Raw genomic sequence first — 21600 nt, forward strand, 5'->3', positions numbered from 1 at the left:
GGGGTTTTGCCAGTAGTTGTCACGCTTTTAAGGCGGGTGGACAGTCGCAGTTAGGTATTGGCGATATTTTAAGAGGCACTTATCGTATCGAATTTTAAGTTATTATAAGTAGTATTATACATATACCAAAATTCTCGTGGTAGAAATGTACTACCTGAATTGAAACCTTTGAAATATACCTATAGTTCCTAAATACATATTAAGTCAAAACCGCCAATGAACCAAAGAAAAGCTTTGCGATTGATTCTTATTTTGTTTTCATATACTAGGAGAGTACTATGGCATATTGGAAACTACATTAAATTTATAAAAAAATTAAACAACAGATACCCTAGAACATAAATCATCATCTTCCTACCCTTATCCCAATTATTATTTGGGGTCGGCGTAATATGATTTTATCCATATTACAAAAAGATTTGGCTTATAGTTTTACGACCGGCTGCCTGCCTGACGTCAACCCTCTTTGACTCCAACCCTAGAATATAAATATATAGCTTAAATCTACTCGCATATTATAGAAATCAGACAATAAACTGTTTAGAACAGAATTAGAATCTAGTACTTAATATATTAATTGATTATCGGTTCATCCCACTTCGTTCGGTATTTTTTTTTTAATAAAATCGCACTGTTTATTTGATTAGGATTATTTTATTTAATTCTTTTAGCATTCGTATGTGTGTAACTGCTAAGACTTGAAGATTGTTACCAAACTTCTGGTATAAACTTTCATATTACTCGTAGCTATCAATTTTCGATTGCCATATCATCCATGCACATTTTGTGACACGTGTTTCACCACTAAACGAGGCATCTTCAGGCAAATTAATATATCGGTGATCAGATCCTAATGCTAATGCGAATTAAGGAGCTCATCATTACAGTCACTGTTTGCTGTAGATTTCTTCCGACATTGATGAGCATTAGGTAAATATTATTTAAATTAAGAGTTTAGTACAGGCTTTCTGTTTAGTGGTGTTTTAACAATTGACTCTAATTATTCCTGATGAGAGATTCACCAAGAATTGTAAAATGTTTTTAGTACTAAAAATGCCTTTAGGTTTTTTACATCTTATTGCTATTATTTCTTTCAGCTTCAGTACGCATTTTCATATTCTTGGATCCTAATTTCATAGCTGTAGAAGAATTTATAACATTCGTGCGAGTTAGCTCAAATATGCATAAAATGTTTTTTATCCAAAGCTAAATTGAGTCATGTACCTAAAATAGTCGCAGTGACTATAAATTAAATTTAATAAAGGAATTTAAATTTTATCAACTATTACTCCAACATTAAGAAAAACTTAATAATTTAACTTTCCGATTTTGTAGAATAACGTTTTATTTTTTACTAAGTTAAATGATTTGCTCAATACAGACCATAATATTTGTATTTTCTTATAAATGAAATTAATGATCATAATGTTTTGTTGTATCAATTTTGATCTAATTTGATCCAGCCACAAAAAAGTACTAGGCATCAGGAAATATATACACGTAGGAAATTGCATTAATTTCTTTTAAGCGAGGTTTAAATAAGATGAATAATTGAACTTGAAATCATAAATTGAAAGTTTTTATCACTAATGTTTGAAGTTACAAGACATATAAGCTATGCAGTTTTAAAGGATTGTTTTTTATTATTCTAGAGATTCTGTATTTATATTCCTTTTCCTGTTTATATCAAGAAAATCTTTAGTAGCTATATGTTACCTAACCTTTAAAATGTACCTATTTTAAGTTGTTTACATTTTTATAACAGAAATTTAATAGCTGTTGTTGGTATCTTTAAGCTCTTATTAATGTAATCATTTTGTTACTTCCAAATTCTTAGAAACAATTTAGCGAGTGGAAAATGAAATGTAGGTATTACCTAAAATATTTTCCGGCATCATTAGAAGGGTTATTGTTAAGTAGCTAATAGTCGCATTAGAAGATTTGAGAACATTGTTTTTAGAAATTCAAATTAAACTTGATGGATTAATTTTAACTACTCCATCAACTAATATAATACTGTCAATCGAATATTTTTTTTATCAGCAATTTTAAATTGCATATAAAAGCTAAAATGTTCTATAGATTTCTCTACCTAAGTGCTTTGGTGATAGAGTGAGTAATGAACATAAGTTTAATTACTGACATGACTTATAAATACATTCAAATAAATTATTGCTATCTGTAAGTACGTATTAAAGAGAATGCTTATTGAATGAGTGACTGACCTATATATTAACGCACAGCCAAAATCGCTGAGTTTAGAATCTTGAAATTTTGCAGATTATTTATATGGCGTAGGTAAACAGTAAGAAAGTAATTTTGAAATCTTAACCTCTAAGAAGGTAAAACGGGGGTTGAGAGTTTGTATGGAATTTCATTTTGATGTTAGACGCGTAAATTTTAGATTAAGGCTTTTTGTTTTAAAATAAAAATTAATATTATTAGAAAACAGTTTAAGTGTTTTCCATAAAAAGGTTTTATAATAAATATACAGGGTGGCCCATAAGTCCTTAGTAATGAAAAAAATTAATTAAAATAAAACTAATTACACTATGAATAATATTTTTATTTGTAAATATAGCTAGAAAAACGGGAATTATTTTTTGTAAATAACGTCGTCCAAATGTAATCCGTTACATCCGGCACTCTTGCAAACGCCTTCTGAAATTGTCGATGACTGCGCGGCACGTCACTGCTGAAATGCTTGCCATTTCTCTGCGGATGTTTTCTTTTAGGTCATTAATTGACCGCGGGTTAGAGTCGTACACTTTAGTTTTAAGGTAGCCCCACAAAAAAAAATCCATTGGAGTCAGATCCGGGCTACGTGGTGGCCAGGAAATGTCTCCTCTCTTAGAGATAACTTTTTTTGAAAAAAGTTGACGGATAACGGGCATAGCAGTATTGGAGGTGTGGGAAGTTGCTCCATCCTGTTGAAACCATGTTCGGGCATTAAAGCCTGGAAAGTTTTACAATTTTTGTGTGAAAAACTCCTCGATCATGGCCACATATCGCTCCGAAGTAACAGTAACAGCACGCCCTCTGCCGTCTTCAAAAAAGTAAGGCCCTATGATGCCATGGGCATAACTAACATAGCGGCCCAAACTGTAACTTTAGGGCTATGTAAGGGCTTCTGGTGCTTAAGTTTTGGATTAATCGGGCTCCAATAGCGGCAATTTTGTTTACTAACATGTCCGTTAATGTGGAAGTGTGCCTCATCAGAGAACATTATGTTATTGAACGAAGTAAACCGATTAAACATTTCATTAGCATAATTCACTCTCTGAATAGCATCAGTTTCTTTTAATTCTTGCACCAACTGAATTTTGTAAGGGTGCATAAGTAAATTTTTCTTCAAAATCCATTGTAACGATGTCCTGGATACGTTTAATGCACTGGAACGCTTACGAGTTGACTGTGTAGGATTTTCACGAATAGATTGTGCCACTGTGTCGATGTTTTGTTCCGTACGTGATGTCCTTGGGCGACCCAACCGCGGTTTATCTAACGTCGAACCGGTCTCCTCGAACTTAGCAACCCAATTCTTAATCGTTTGGAGAGCTGGGGTGTCATCAAAGTTGTGTAAACCTTTGTGTTCTCGAAATTTACGCCTCGCAACGGTTGCCGAATTGTTGTTTTGATAAAACTCGCGCACACAAAACGCACGGTCCGCTCCGGTGAAACGCTCCATCGCGACTAAATTCCTAGAAACCGAAGTTACTGCCCCCGCTTCCCCTGCACCGCTCACGCGCGCCGTTTTCGTTTAATTCAAATTTTACTTTTCTAAGGACTTTTGGGCCACCCTGTATGACCGGTTTCATCATGTAGTGCATTTATACGCCATTAAAAAAAAAAAATACTTTTGAAAAATAGATATGTATATAAAGTTCCACCAAACACCACTACGTTCCATCAAGTGCCGACAATCACGACTTTAATAATAATGATTAACATACTAAAAGTAATATTAATTAGCTTTTAAAGAATTCATCCCTAAAGGGGTGTAATTCGAGATGAACCTTTGTATGAGAGTTCTGTTATAATAGAAGCCAGAGTATAAAACTTTAGTTTTAGATTTCTGATTAGAAATAAATAAAATATTTTTCTGCATTTTTCACCTTTAAAGAGGTGAAATGGGGGCGGAAATTTGTATGGAAATTCTGTTATTTATGAAGTATGAAAATTTCTTTTTGTAGTTTTGATTACGAGTAAAAACAAATTTTTCACCATTTTTTGGAGAGAGTGAGGTTTTTTTTTAAATTTTATTTTAAGGCTTTTACCTTCTTCAGGTATATCAGTCCTATTGTACCCTGAACTGATTTCTCAAACAAAACTTTATCTACTTTCCTTAGACGCGGAAAGAGAAGAATTAATGGGCATCAATAATTTACAGAGATGTTAAAAAATTTCTGGTTTAAGTTCAGCTAACATAGATTGAATAAGACCAACATTCAATTTATTTAAGTGGCGCATGAATTCTTCTCTTTCCTTCGTGTTAATACGACACTCTAATAGAATATGATGCACATCATCGATAGTATTACAAGTTTCACAATGAGGTGATAAGGACTTTCCCATCATATGTGCAAATTTTTTTGATGGATAATGACCAGATCGTAGACGAACAGCTAATTTAATACTGTACCTATTGATTTTAATTCCACAAAACCAAGGAATATGTGGAGGTTCAGCCTGAATAGTTTTGTACCAAATGTCTTTTTCTTTTGAAATTTCGTTAAAATATTCTTTCCAATCTTTTTGACATTGTTTTTTGAATTTAGATATATAATCAGTAAAATGTGGTAATGACTCATGTTCCCTACCTTTCTCTATGCCCAATTTAGCTAAACGATCTGCTTCTTCATTGCCCCGTAAGCCAACGTGTGCTGGAATCCATTGCAGTATTAGATCAATTTTACTTAGGTTTAATTTATGAATGAGTTTTAAAATTTTATATGCAATAGGAATTCCTCTTTTTCCGGATGCACAATAAATTAAGTGTTGTAATCCGCTCTTACAGTCTGATAAAATTACACATTTCTTAATATTTATGACAGATGAGATATATATCAATGCTTCTAAAATTGCAATTAATTCCGCTGACATAATGGACATATTACAATTGATTTTTAAGCAACCAAAATGATTTTTACTTAAATCACAAAACGCTGCGCCTAACCCACCCGTAGACTTTGCTCCATCAGTGAATATTTTATGTCAATCATTGTATTTCACATTAATTTCTTTGACGACTTCATGTTTTAGCAAATTACTATCATAAGAAGACTTAGCATTTGTGATGTATTCTAGTTCTGTTCTAATTATATTATTAATCTGAATACCCGTAACCCAAATATCTAATGAAAACATTTGAAGAGGATGACAAGAATGAACATGAATTGGTTTGATTGTGTTGAAAGTTGATATTAATAAAGGTTCTTTTTTATGTGCCCAAGTCCTTGTTTGGCAGAGTAAATTCAATTCAGCTAACAATTTCGTAGACATGTTGTTTGATACAGAAAGAGCTTTGAGACAATATTTAAAAGCAAGATAGCGTCTCCTTATTTTAAGTGGAGGAATACTTATTTCACTCTCTATAGTATGAATAGGCATAGATTTAATGAACTCACCAATATACCTTAACACTTGATTTGGAATTTTGTCCAATTTCGCAATATTACTTTTAGCACTACTGTCATACAAGAAACAACCATAGTCTATCCTACTTAATATTAGAGAGTGAGGTTGGAAATGGTTTGATTTAGATGAAAATTTGTATGTAAATTTATTAATTAACAGTTAGTAAGACGAAGTTTTAAATTTAGTCTTTTACTAAGTAATAAAGTGATATATTATTTTTGAAAATACTGTTCTCCGAAGTAGTTTAAAGTTACTTGTTCAAGTAATAAATAAAAATATAATTGATACATTATTACTTGAATCGAGAAAAATAAATTCTAATTTTATGTATCGATTAGATTTACTATATGCATATATGGCAAGGTTTGAGCGGCTGGGAGGGCGAGGTTTTGAAGATGGGGACCTGAATGATGCGTCGTCAGGGCAATCACTGAAACATCGTTGAGGTTTGTATGCTGTAAATGGTGTTTCCAGATTTCTAAGCAAGTATGTTAATGATTGAAGGGTTTTATGAAAAAAAAAAAATATTTAAAAATATTTTCTAAATTTATTTTGAATGTTGTTTCATTTATTGAGTATTTGTAAAAAATATATAATTACGTGAGAATCAGTCTTCCGTAATGGTTTTAGGTTGTTAGTTTCTAGATTTAGCACGACTAGTCTGTACGTTTACGTATAATACATTAGTGTTCTTTCCTTCTTTGAAATATATTCCATAAGCTATCGATATTTAATAAATATGTCCTTTATTTTCATTAATTTTTTAGGTCAGATTAGGTTACCTTCATTTAAAGGAGTGAAATAAAGAATGGACATTAGTACATTACTGTTTGAACTTTTGACTTTAGAAACTTTCTGAAGAAAGTTTCAAGACCACCACCAGAGGGAGACTTTGTACAAAAGTCGATTGCATGGGTACCTCTGTCCCATTCGTGTTTCAACCGTGCAGCAGTTGTGTTTGCATAGCTGTGTTTCGGTTTGAAGGGTGGGATATGGCGTGAAAATACAGGGTACAGAGGAATAACATCTGAGTCCTCAGGAATGGCAACGCATGGGGGGTGTCATGGGCGAAACAGTATACTCTGTTATGTCCATGGTACTGCTCATGTCTATAGGCGACGGTTACCACTATCCATCAGGTGGGCCGTCAGCTTGTTTGCCATTCTAAGTTGTATAAAAAAAAAGTTTTAAATGTTCTAATATTTATAAAAATTCACCTATAAATATACCCTCTAAGGAACAGAATTAGGGAATGAAACTTAGCATGAAGGCATTTTTGAAAGCAGAAATTATAGGTCATTATTTTCAAATTTTCACCTTCAACCGGGTGTAAGATACAAAATGGGGAGTTGTAATATAACTGAACTCTATACGGACGAAGTCGTGGTCAACAGCTGTAATTTATAAGACTGAGTCGAAAAATTTATTCCCGCGAGAAATCTGTTTATGAATTTAAATTAGTAATTAATGAATTTAAAGATAAAAAATAAGTCCTAGCCTTATTATCTAGAATTAAAATGGTTTTGTCACAATTTCGAAATTAAATGTAATTAAATTTTTTCCAATCAATTTTCATTGACAGTAAACAGCATTGACGCACTTAATTTGTATGTGAGTTTCGTTCGCTCTCTTCTTGCTAAGATGGATTCGAAGAAATACACGAAAATTTGAGCCAATCAAGCATTACATTCACTACTCTGATATTAGTTGAAAAGTTCATGATTACTATTTGAAATTTAGTCATGGGTACATTTTAAACTGTAAAATATAAGTTATTAAATAAATATAAACTGTAAAATAAAATTAAAAAGTACCTAATGAGAAATTTTGTAGCAAATTTAATTGAATTTTTATGTTTAATTATATATTATTATTATATAGCTATAATGTAACGTGTTTAAGTAATTACTCTAAGCTAAGTTAAATTCCGTATTAAGTGACAAACGAATCGAATATAGTTTTTCCTTTGTTTTTTTTTCTTTTAAACCACAAAGGTGGCAGACAAGCATATAGAAAGCCACATAAACGATCACTGTAGCTTAGGAACGCCTACAACACTAGGGGTAACACGTACGCCTTGCCGACCCTAAAGAAACTTTAATATATACTTTTCGAAAAACCCCATACTATAGCCTCTAGGGAAAACTTTGGCAGGGAGCTCATTCCACAGCACAGGCGTTTGCAGGAGAAAAATCCTTTGTACGTGACCATTTAGGTTCAAGCGTATGAGGATGAATTTCCTGTCGATGGCTAGGGATGCGATGATAAAAGGTGGCTGTGATCATCATTTCAATCAATTCCTCAGAACACAATCCATTATACAAGCGGTAGAACACACATAGGGAACCAAAGTCTCGCTTTAGATTTAAGGGCTCGATACCGCCAGTGAGCTTCGGATCATCGACAATTCTCATAGCTCGACTTTGAACAGAGTCAAGAGTACCAAGTTAGCCTCCAGGACCTCTGGGCCACAGGTGAGAGCAGTACTCCATAAGGGATCGGGCTTGCGACTTGTACAATAATAGTCTTTGTTTCGGGGCGAAGTACTGTTTTGCTTTATAGACCACTCCGAACTTTTTGGACGCCAGCTTGACTTTATCTTTAAGATGACCCCGGAACTCTACAGTCCTAGAAATGTCGATATCGAGGATCTCTATATTTTTAGAGATGGTAACGGATGTGTTCTGAAATTGTGAGTAAATGGATTTTTTTTAGCGGTAAACATGCAAGGTTGTGTTTGCCGCTAAAAAAAATTTTATGGTTTATTTTGGACTAAGTTTAGTCGTCCCCAATCGGAGATTCTAGTAAGATTACTCTCGATTTCAGACACAAGCTGTTTGCGGTTAGTCTCACAATTGAGCTAGAGATATTCACATGGTCCGTGTAGTATGCATCCCAAGTACTGTCATTCGTATAATAATGAATGTCGATTGTAGCCAGCAAATTATTGTTATGGAGCAATGATAGCTTTGGGAACAATGCAAAGCCTTGCGGGCATTAAAGCTCATGCTGTTGCAGCAACTACCATCAACCACGGTTTTAATGCATCTGCCGGAAAAAAAGCTAGCGATTATTTGCATAATCCCTCAGGGAGTTCGTATGAGAGCAATTACGTTAAAAGAACATTATGCCAGAACCAATTTTTTTAAACTACTGAGGTGGCAAACAAGAATGCGGCTCACCTGATGGCAAGCGGTTACCGTAGCCTATGAACGCCTGCAATACCCAGGGGTATCACGCGCGTCGACGTTGTCGACCCCGAAGAAACCTTTACTCAATTGAAGGCTTTCGCTGTATCTAGGCTTACAGCACTTGCTCTCAACGGCATTTGCCCAGCAGTGTGTGAGGATCACCAGTTGAATGATTGTGGCAAAAACCGTATCTGTGATCGCTAAAAATCGTGATCCTCTAGGTACTCATAAGGCTGCGTATTAATTATACGTTTCATCATTTTAGAGAGAAGAGAAGCGATGGCAATAAGCTTATAATTTGATCTCCCTTTTTAGACACAGACTGTACAAGAGTGGTCTTCACAGAAAATTCATCGGGATAATATTTTATATGATGTAATATAATTTCAGTTATGGAAATTTCAACAAAAAGTAACAAATAAATATAAGATACAACTGTTTGAATGTATGAATGTTTACGAAATGTACAAAATACTATGCGATTTATTTGAAGGATCTGAAAAACGTAAAAAAATGCATTTGTTATATGAATTCTACAAGTTATTTTAAAACTTATGTCAATGAATGAAGATTTTACATTGCTCGAAAGTTTAATACATAGATTGAAACAATTAAAAAAGTTTTTTGATGACGCCTTAGTAGAATCCAAAATACTGAACATCCTTTCGAATATTGATTCTTATCAATCGTTTGTGTCTCTAATAGAGAGCCTTTTACACTAGGTGAGATTTCGATTAATGAGTTGCTGAAAATTTTATGCTGAATAAAATCTAAGGTTGTTGGTATGAATGATATTGGACTAGATATGATAGAACCCAATAAAGCTATTTTTGCTCCTTTTCTTGTGGATATTCTGAATTGTTCCATATTTTCTGGTACTTGTTCCCTCTCCTGGAAAGATGGATATGCCATACGCATTTCGAAAAAATCTAATCCTGCTTCTATTTCTGATTACCGTCCTATATATTATTTTCCTTTTCTCTTCAAAATTTTAGAACATTTTGTAATTCTGCGCCTTTCCGATTTCATAAGTAAGAATGATTTTTTATGTCAGTATCAGGCAGGTTTTTGAACTGCCCACAGCACTGTCCCTACACTTGTCAAGATTACTGACTATATAAGATACAGTATAAAAAATAGTGACTTAACTATTCTGGTTATTCTACACTTCACTTGTGCTTTCAGTATGGTTGATTTTGACTTGAATTGCTGTGCACGGCACTCTAAACTTCTCAAGGTCTGTTCTATCTTGGTTCAAGTTATATTGTGTATATTCTATCTCCTATCCTTTTTTCTATTTTTATTAATAGTATTACAGCTTCCCTTTTATCATTGTTTCACTTATACGCTGACGATCTTCAGTTGTTGTATGTTGTATGCTACTTTTATCGGTAATCTTGCTTATGCTCTTAATGTTATTAATAAAGACCTTAGCGTTATTGTTGAGTGGTCTGAGAATTTTAGTCTTATAATTAATGCAGCTAAATCTCAGGCTATTGTGATTGGCAGTCACTATTTCATTTTCAAACTACGATCTATTTTTGTTTCTAATGTTGTTTTTGATGGCACTTATATTTCTTGTTTTTTGTTCATGTAACTTAGAATGGCAAACTAGCTAACGGCCCACCTGACAGAAAGTGGTAACTGTCGCCTATAGACATGGGCAGTACCATGAATATAACAGAGTATACTATTTCACCCATGATACCCTCCATGCGCTGCCATTTCTGAGGACTCGGGTGTTATTCCTCTATAGCCTGTAAATTCACTGTCATATTCTACCCTTCAAACCAAAACACAGCCATGCAAACACAACAAGACTACCACTGTCAAAAATCTGGGACTAGTTATGAATGAGACTTTGTCTTGGTGTACTCTTGTTGGTGAAATAAGCCGGAAGGTATTTGCCTCACTCCAGTCGTTTAGTTCTTTTACTCCTAGGTATTAAATTATTTCTTGCTAGTTCTCTCTTTCTTTCTCTGTTAGACGTTGTCAACGGCGAATATATTATTCATCTTTGATTGGCCGATGATTTAGTAATAATGACATAGAGTCAGTGGAATTCCTGAAGAACGTAAACACTATACTCAATGACCTCAATAATATCTATCAATAGGTAAGTCTTAAGATAAACATGGACAAGACTAAAAAAATGTCTAATGTCCATGTTATACCTATACTGGTTATGATTAAGAACACTACGTTCAAAGTTGTCGACAAGTATGTATACCTGGAACAACATGTCAGACTCGGTAAGTCCAACTTCGCCCGAGAGGTTAACCGACTAATCCAACTCGGCTGGGCAGCTGTTCAGAAAATTACACCACATCTTCTCATTCAAAGTATCTCAGAGTTTGAAGACCAAAGTTTTTAACGAGTGTTTGTTGCTAGTGATAGTCCTATGCGGTTGGCCGTATGTAGAAGCTTTAAGTTCCTCAGTTAGCTATGAAGGGGACTATGCTCGGAGTTTCTTGTTGTAATAGAATTCGAAATGAGGATACCCGCAGAAGAAATAAAGTGGTTGACATAGCCCGAAGGATAAGCAAGCTGAAATGGCAATTGGCTGGTTACCTACTGACCTTGATGGGGTCTTTCTTCTCCATTCGACAACTGGTGGGGAAGAAAGACTTTTTTATACTATGAAGGTAGCAAACAAGTATGCAGCATCTGATCGTAAAAGATTCTTGAGTGGCGATCCTCTTCAGGCAATGTAGGATGACTCTCGACCTCTAATGCATTGGAGGGATACGAGTATCTCCTTGTGTGTAAGCGGGTGACTTGGTATCGTTTCTTGTGGCAGTCTATGGTACGAGGCCTATATTTAACAATGGACAGTTAACGGCTGATATGATAATGATGAAACATGATAGTTGCAAATTATACTACGCCTGGAAGATCGAATAAATTGAGGATATGAGTGTATCTAATGTTGATGATGAGTAAAAATATTCGCAGGTAGTACGATTCCTCTGTCGTATATTATTAAGTCTGATATCTTTTTAAATTTATATGCTTATATTAATAATTTAAAGTGAAAACAACTAGAACATCGAGTTTGGATTTGTATATTCATACAAAATTTTGATAATTAACTTGATATTCAAGTTTTAATATTTAATTAGATAAATCCCTACGATCTTAGCTACAGCGGATAGTCTGATATCTGTAAAATTTTGCAAATAATAGAATTATTAATTAAAAAACGTAATGTTCAAATATAAAATTTTCTAAGATACATTTATGCAAGACAGTTGTGAGATGAGATATACTGACTCGTAAATTTTAGCATTTTCTTACCTATACTTTCTGCAATGGGGACTAAAGTTTGCCGATGTAATAAGCGAATATCAGAAGTCTACATAATTTATTCATAAAGGAAAATTTTTGCCACTTAAGTAGGTATACGTACACTTCGAATTCACATCGTACGGTTTTTCCGTATTTATAATTCTGTAATCATGAGTGATTTCTATTGAACAAGTAGAGCTCTGCTAAAAAGCGATTTCAATTGGTAAGCGTACTGATTAATGATGCGATATTTTGTACATACACTAAACTGTGTGTTTACATTGCGCATGTATGTTTAGATTTTGTTTTGTGATGAGTAGTTTTTTGCTCCGCAGAGAAAATAACAACTTAAATTATCGCAAAATTAAATTAGTTTCAGGAAGGGAGTAAACCCTATCGATTAGAAAAAGAATTTTGAAATTGATTTGAATTGCTTAGTCATGCCTTAAAGCAGTATTTAGATAAATTGAGAAACTATTGCTTTTTGAAGTAGTAAAAAAATTTGCTCGATGCATTAATAATTGAGCAGTAAAAATTAATTATAGGTATACGCAATATTTGTGTTTTTCAAGAAGCAGTCTCAGCGGAGAAGAGCTCGCTTGAATGACATTAGTAATCTATTATATATATTACTGTATTATATTACATTCTTCTTCACAACATGAATTAGCGGATATAATCATATCTTCTTCTTTTGTTCTTATAGAGAACAAAAGAAGAAGATATGATATGAAGAGAACGGAAATTATTGTGAGCAGCTATTTTTTACTATGTATTTGTTTTTGAAAAAAATGTGTTCTGAGGAAGTGTTATCGCACAATCGCACTGTTTGGCGTTGACAAGGAATTTATACTCGCATAGTGGAACTTAAATGGTCACATACAGTGCCATTTCAGAGGAAATTTCTCCTACTCAGGTGGTGAAATGAGCTCCCTGTCAAGGCTCATTCTGGAGTCTGTATAAGATTTTTCAATGAGAGCGTATTAAGGTTCCTTTAGAGTCGGCAACATGCATGTGATATCCCTCGTGTTACAGGCATAAAAAAGTATTGTCGAATTATTTCCTGCAATATTTTTTTATAAATAATTAAGTAATAAGGTTTTATGTTTAAAATAATATATTAAGTATTCGAAATTGAAACAATTATGATAAGCCAGAAATGCAAAAAAAAATGTGTGCCCTATGTATATATAATATATGTGAAGTATACTTACAAGAACTAAAATTTATTGGCAACTATTTATTTACTTGTGATTTTGACCTACATGATTAAGATAAAAAGTATTCGGTCTGAATATGGATTATTTGTGTAAATTTTTAATTTGTTCAGTTTTTAAGTACGATTTAATAAATATTTAAACTATTTACAATTAAGATACAAATATTAATATATTTATAATATCAGTAAAATAACATACCTGTTTACGCCAACAAGGTATAAGGTAGAGTGATTGTAGTAACCGAATTCGTGGTCGACTGTGAACTAGTAATCATATTTTTGTAACTTATTTAAAAATATTCATTTTTTAAATTAATATCTGCAAGTATCTGCAAACGGATTTTAGGCTTAGCATCTATTAGATACTTGTTGCAAGCTTTTCTCTTTCGTTATTTCCATGGTTTTTCAATATTTTTTTCACTTTTCTTATTTATTCTTCTTCTTCATCCTAGCTTTAATAGGGCTATAGCCAGACAAAATGACATAATGATAATTTTAATATATCAACTTTTTTGTTTTCCTTACAATTAATTATTCTAAATAATGTTAGTAGGTGTAAGGAAGGAAAGGAAAAGGAAATAAGTTAGGCCCGTCTGTCTGTTGTTTGGAGTTATTTTATGATTACAGGTTTTTTTTTTTATGATTTATGAATAACATTCATAAATCATTTACGTAATTTCTTGTTAAGTATTTCCTTGTCTTACAGTATAGAATTGACCGGCAGTGGTTTGTTTATAACTTTAGATTATACGTATTAAGACAAGTGAAAATGATAAAATATTTAGTAATCAAATATATTTATAATAATTTCCTTACCAGTACTTAGTTACTCTTAGAATAAAGAGGAAGTTAATGATATAAACGACGAAAGGTTTTTGTTACTCTTCTTTGTTACTGTTTACGTTGCGTCCTGAAATGATTTTTTTTTACCATTATCTATTTACAGTATTTAAACATTATTAGATAAGAACCTTCTTTTTTTTGTAGTCGGGTTAAAATCGAATTATGATCATCAGTTATAAGGTTAATTCAACTGATATTATTCGCTAATACTAACAAAATAATGTTTATGGTCAGTCGGGTGAATATGATAGCATTGGTTGCGCAGACGCAGTCGATTAGCTCCGTCCGGTTCAGATAACACTATACGGAACGCTGATCCGAATTATTACAAATGATACCATGAGCTGACTTTATAAATAATTCTACTGGAAGTATGACAGTAAAAGAGTACTTCTATTTCGTTGGGTTTTTAAGGTACTTAATATAGAGAAAATTGAAAATGAAAAATTTTCTCCTAGGAACGTAGGTCGAAACATGTAAATACCTTCTGAATTTGTATCTCGTGTTTATTATTATAGTATTTATTTATATTTAAAAAAATAAAAGTTACCTAAAGCATATAAAAATTAAAACATTGTATTTACTTAGTGCCCAAAGTTTACTGTACGTTTACAGTAAGTATTTACATAACGGGATTATTATGTGCTTATTACCTAAATCAAGGAAACGACATGGATTTAAAAAAAACCTATATCTATTGACAAAACGTTATCACACAGAAAATTCATTATACGTACATGAACTAATTATGTTCCAACCAGTTGGTTTGTATTTATTTATTGCAGCAGTAACGGTTCGGTATATATATATATATATATATATATATATATATATATATATATATATATATATATATATATACACACATATATAACCTACCATATATAATTTAACTGTTGGAGCGATTTTATTATTTACTGTTTATACTTCTTGGTGCTTCAACGCAGCTCATTATTAAATTTGGCATATACCTAATACTTGACATGAAGAAGGACATAGACTACCTGAAACGAGGATAAAGTTATAGGCACAGCTAGTAATTATTATGCAAATTAAGTAGTAGTTCCTAGTATGAGCTGTTATTTTTAAATAGTATTGAGCATTGTAAAATGTTGATAGTAGGCTAGTTAGTTCATCGTGATGAATTTATCAAAAAATAACTATGATGGATACAAAGAGGTATTGAGTAGAAGTCTAATGTATACAGTATACTAATATTCTGTTATGTCCATGCTACTGCTCATGTCTATAGGCGACAGTTATCACTTTCCATCAGGTGGGCCGTTAACTTGTTTGCCATTCTAAGTTACATAAAAAAAATTTACATACAACTCACAGTCCATAAATAATTGGAAGTAAATTTTTACTGTAGTCTTTAGAATTATACTCGTAGTTTTTATACCACAAAGATGGCAAAACAAACATATAGCCCGTCTGATGGGGGGGGGGGGAGGGATTGATAGTAATGCGGACTATTAGTCCCATTGCTAGTAATATACCCTGTCAATTCAATCTCCACGTGGTCCCCCTGGAAACCATCGTGCTGAATTCCAGATGTATTCATCACGATGAGCTAACTGACCTGCTCTTTCATCTCATTTATCATCCTTCACTGGTACTCTGTCAGTATATATAGATGCGTAGGCGAGGTTACCATTCCATAATCATCTAGTAAAAAATGATGGTAAAAGAGGGAGACTTTGTACAAAAGTCGATTGCTTGGGTACCTCTGTCCCATTCGTGTTTCAACCGTGAAGCAGTTGTGTTTGCATGACTGTGTTTCGGTTTGAAGGGTGGGATATGGCGTGAATTTACTGGGTACAGAGGAATAACACCTGAGTCCTCAGGAATGGCAACGCATGGGGGGTATCATGGGTGAAACAGTATAGTCTGCTATGTCCATGGTACTGCTCATGTCTATAGGCGACGGTTACCACTTTCCATCAGGTGGGCCGTCAGCTTGTTTGTCATTCTAAGTTGCATAAAAAAAAAAAAGGTAATTGTAGCCTATGGACGCTTGCAAAACTAGGGGTGTCACGTGCGCGTTGCTGACCCTGAAGAAACCTTAATATTATATATAAGTATCGGCATGCATCTACAATATAAGTTAAGTATGGTGTTTATTTATTTTACTGTCATTACATGAGTACAAGTGACATATTATGAGTACCTAATCCATAGTATGTCATCATCACTTTGTAATAGTTAAATGAAGTTGTCTCACCAGCATTTGTTTTTTTTAGGTAAGGTATTGCTTATTGCCATTCAGTATCATGTAGAAAAGATTAATATATATTTAAAACAGATATTTTATACTTTAATTGACTTTTATTAGCGGTTGTAAATGGTAATATTTTGAGGTTACCAAAGAAAAGTTATTTTTATAGATGAAAATGGAACGGTAATTGTACCTGTTAAGATGATTAATGTGGATGAAAGCAGGCAGTTGTGACGAATTCTACAAGAATTACACGACACGATAGTTTCCAGAGGGAACTGTGTAAAAGTCGACCTGATAAAGTGTATTGCTAACAAAATAATTAGTTAGTATTAGTATAACTGTAAGACCTAATTACTTCTACTAACAATGATTTTACCTTCCAAAGAAGACGTTAGGTTTATTACTATATTTTTTGTAGAATATTTTTTGTATTATAGGCCGCAGCTACTTCTGAGAAATTATCAATTCAGTTCTCAATTTTAACTTAGGTAGTATATTTCATATGTAGATACACAATAAGTTCATCATTATATATAAATAGTATATATATATATATATATATATATATATATATATATATATATATATATATATATATATATATATATATATTAATAACACTTCCTCTCACTTCAAACATACACATATTCACACAGTTCAGCTTCTCTCACACCATTGTATTGTTTTTTATATTATAAGTTAATAGTGTTAAATCTGTATATACAAATACATTGTTCTAGTTCTTGTATGTTGGAATGAACTGGCTTACAAGACACAGGTTACTCTAATTTAACAGCCAGTGCAATAATATGTAACATTGCAACAATGTATTTGTTAATAAAGGTTTTATTTACTCACTTATATCTAAAATTCATTGAACAACCTTAATTAAAACAAGTAAATGAAGAGGTTTTAAATTTATATACATAAATAAACATAACAAATTGAGAAGTAATCAAGAGTTATATATTAGTTTCTTTCTAAATGTTAAGTTATAAATCGGTGTAAGCAAAGTTAACTATAAGCAAAACACATAACCGGTTTGGGTTCATTTCACTTTTCGTACCTATGTGTTCACCATGCGAGGTGGGTGTAAAGTAGAGCGCGAAGAGATCGTCGACGGAAGCCGTGGTAGTTACGGGATGCGCGGGCGGCTGTGCGTAGGGCTGGGGCTGTGCATGCGGCGGTGGCGGGCCTCCGTAGTGCAGCCCGCTCGGGCCCGCCTCCACCAGTAATTGCATGTGGGATATGTCCACAAACTCGTCGCCATCGCCGCGACCGCCCAGCTCCTCGTCCTCCGGCCGACGCATCGCGATCACCGAGAGCATCGCACGAGTGCATCCCCACACTGCACACACCACACCACGGTGCGCGGCCACACAGCGCACCTACACTCACATGCACCGCTTTGCACGTGCGCCAAAGCCTTGCAGGCGGCGCTTACGCCGATCAACTCGTATATCACTATGCACCCTAACGGTTATTTTCGTAAACTATCTAACTTATGTCCTAACGAAATTGACGCGATCACAGAACATTACATTTAGGAAATTACAAAAACGCGGCACGGTAATCACACTGAAGGGTCACGAGTATCTACTGATAAATGAACACAGATTTCGCACGCGGTGAGTGTCGTCGCGCGGAGAACGCCACATCCTCGACTGAGGCACGATCGCTGTAGCGAGGGCGTGCAGCACGCCGCCCCCGTGTGGACGCGTGGCCGGTCGTCGCCCGCTGCGCGCCCTATCAATGGACGCCAGCCACCCGGTCGAGGTCGGCGTTCATTCACGACGGCCGTATTAATGGCGTTAGAGTCGAGCGCCCTCGCTCGACCGGCATCGCCCACGTGCGCGAGAAAATGGCGCGGCGTCGCGACGACGAAGGGAGGCGCGCGAAAAGCGCGGGGCGCACAAGTGTAGTGATGGCGGTGCGACGGCGGGCGGCGTGAGCGCGCGGGCGGCGCGTGGGCGCGGAGGCTCGTCGCGCGCGAGCGTGCGTGACGTCGTCGTGCCTGCTGCTGCCTGCCGTTGCGCTGCGCTCTCCTGTCAGCCGCTACTTTCTCTGGCAGCTGAATCACGCTCCGCTTTCGTACACTACACGCTCGTCGCCCGGTGACGGTTCCCTGAGACCGTTTTGGTCATGCTACAATTAGCCGCGTGGCACGCGCGCTCCCGTGACGTTGCCGGCCCGGTCCAGATAGTTGAAGCGTTACGTATGTTGGATAAATCATGACTTTGCCTAAAAATACATGGCCGGTCATAGACGTACTACGTAATGATACCTTCACTCACTGTTACTCCATAATCTAATTTTATATACGTGTAGTATTGACATAGGAATGTTTATTGCATCTTTTTATTTTAGCGCGATATTAGAATCGAAGATATAGGATCATAGCGAATTTATCAATTTATGGGGCTAATTACTAATGCAAGTTTAATATAATTTTATAGTTTTATAACGTTTATATGTGTATATTATAAAATGTATATTGATATTATATATTTAAAAGTGTAAAATATTTTTTAGTATATATATACATTCATTGTCCACCGTAGTATAATAATAATATAATGTGGTATTTATTGCACTGCGTATATTAAGGAATCTACTCAGTATTGTTTCTGAAAAAAATTCTCATATGAATTTTTTTTCATTATTTAACTATGCAATATATCTCTTACGATAATTTTTTTTTTTTTAATTTTTTAATTATTTCGATATACGCACAGTAATAACTGAATGTCTCTTATCACTTTGTGTTAATTAGGCGTTTAAGTTTCAGATTTTATTTTTTATTTTGCCTATATTTTTAGGTATTGAATTTTACTACATCAGGTGCTTCCACTTATACCGAAAGTGTTGCCGTTCCCATAACTGTTACAATAAAATGCAAACTTAATAATATGCAATAAACTTATTTGAAGATAAAATTATTTTGTATTTACGTTATATCTATTTACCAAATACTTGTATGTGTATGGTCAATGAATGTATAATTTGGCGTATCGGCGATGTTGTGCGGCATTTTTTTTCGTAATATAATTGTTCCCTACAGAAGGAACAGGAATAATACGTGGTTTGATTTTATAAAATTTCCCGAAGTAATATTATCCACCTAATAACATGCGGAGACAAATTAACTTTGTTCTCGGACCATCCAATAATTTTTGTTTTATACCACAAGTAAATTATTATATTTAACTAAATGTGTAACAATATCAATATCAATTTGTATCAAATATGAATGATTTAATATTTAAAAAAGGTTATCGGTATAATATGTGAGTACTCTTACACTTGACACGTTTTATGTTATATAACATTAGTTTTTAATAACTACAAAATAACTATAACAGCTATAGACATGCGTAACTGTTTGTTTATATATTAATACTAATTTAATAACCTAGTTAATATATCGACGAGTTAGCGTATACGTACGTGTTTTAATTATCTAAACATAGGTGATGTTAAGAGCAACTTTAATAAGTCACTACGAAGTAACATGCTAAGGGATCAACAGCATCTTTTACTATCAACGGCAACATCTCACATTTACGTTAACATAGCCTGTTGTAGTAACAGCTCCAAGATTTAGTCCTTCGATTACAAGAAAACCAGCAAGGAATATTTATACTTCAAAAACAAAAAAGTCTGCAAGAACTTATGTCCTTTGAGCACAAATAAAAACCATAAAGGAACATTTGGTTCTTGGAGTACATGATAACCAAATAATTCATTAAAATAATAGTAGCTAGTCATCACCTTTTATATCTTATTTATATATTTATTACTAACGGCCCGTCCCGGCTTCGCACGGGTGGACATTTTTACAAGATTTTACATTTTTATCTAATCCTACTTAATTAAATTGACTAAGTTTTTTATATATATTTTTTTAGTTATATTGGTATGAAACAATTTTGAATACAAAATAATTTATTTGGATAAGGATTAATAAATAGGTAAGAATAGCCGATTACGATAATTCAAAAAGTAATCTACATAAATTGAAACAGTTTTGAAAACAATATGATTTATTTGGATAAGGATTTAAACAGAAGTATGAATAACATGATGTAATTTTGGTCGGTATATCTATCGACTTCTTCAATCTAAATTGTGTTATTTAAAAAAAGTGGTTATTGTGCCATAACGATAACAGTTGGACATATAGTATCGCGAAATTTTTTGTTGTTATTGATATTTTCTTCAATATTGTAGAACATACTTTTGTTCTATCACCAATAGTTTCCGCAGCGCACGCGACGGAAGATACGTTACTGAAGTTTTAGTAAGGATCCCTAATCTTTTCTAGCAATAAATACAGCTTCAGGGTGAATGTAGCTTTCTAATGGTGACAGAATTTTTAAAATTAAATATACATTTGTATGAATAAACTTAACTTACATACACACACACACACACAAAAATACACACAAAAAAACAAACCTTTTTTCTTTATAATATTAGTGTAGATTTACATTTTATATATCTATTTAGTTGTGTGTATATATATATATTGTATACTTATATTTTGTATAGATATACATTACTAGCTCTTATTTTCTTTACCTATCCTAATAATGAAGTACCACTTTCGTGATTCACTGTTTATTGCAAAGGTTGACTAGTAGAAAATGCTACTAGGATTAAGTCTACCTTTTGTATCATATTTTCTTTTTGTTAATAAAGTTATTTAAGTATATAAATAACTAGCAAAGAACATTGGGTTAATATAAATATACTGGGATATATATAACTAAACAGATTTGGCCTGGATATCCGTCGTCCAGACGTCGTAAGACGTCCAGAGCAATATCAGGTATACTCATGAATAAAAATGTATATATTATGAAAGGATAAAGCTACAGAATCTATAACTATCATAAGGTAAGATTTAAAACAAAAAATTCGTAGGACGAAACATAGCAGTGGAGGCATATGCTAAATTGCAACACCATCAAAATGACAATAAACAAATTATAAATAATAACAAAAAAAAAATTGTAATATATTATTAATTAACAATTGCACTTTGCGTGGCATTTGAAAATATTGATATTTGCCTTCGGGAATCTTAAATCTTAAAATTGTGTCTACACTATTTTTTCTAAGTTACGCAATGAATTTTAATGCGAATTTTAATTAATAATTAATTTTAATTTTATTTTATGAGAAGTTTATATGTTCAA

General features: G+C 33.6%; 1 protein-coding gene across 1 annotated transcript in view; it reads right to left on the reverse strand.

Moving 5' to 3' along the window:
• LOC113509680 (early growth response protein 3) overlaps nt 1–18301 on the reverse strand; it is a 50232-nt gene extending 31931 nt beyond the window's left edge. Inside the window, exon 1 of the mRNA XM_026893075.3 lies at nt 17466–18301. Within this exon, the coding sequence (XP_026748876.1) occupies nt 17466–17727 (262 nt within the window). The 5' untranslated portion in view covers nt 17728–18301. The remainder of the gene's footprint in view (nt 1–17465) is intronic.
• Between the last annotated feature and the right edge of the window lie 3299 nt (nt 18302–21600).

This window comes from Galleria mellonella, unplaced genomic scaffold (genome assembly GCF_026898425.1).
Source record: "Galleria mellonella isolate WM207_F2 unplaced genomic scaffold, CSIRO_AGI_GalMel_v1 utg57, whole genome shotgun sequence".
Lineage (NCBI taxonomy): Eukaryota > Metazoa > Arthropoda > Insecta > Lepidoptera > Pyralidae > Galleria > Galleria mellonella.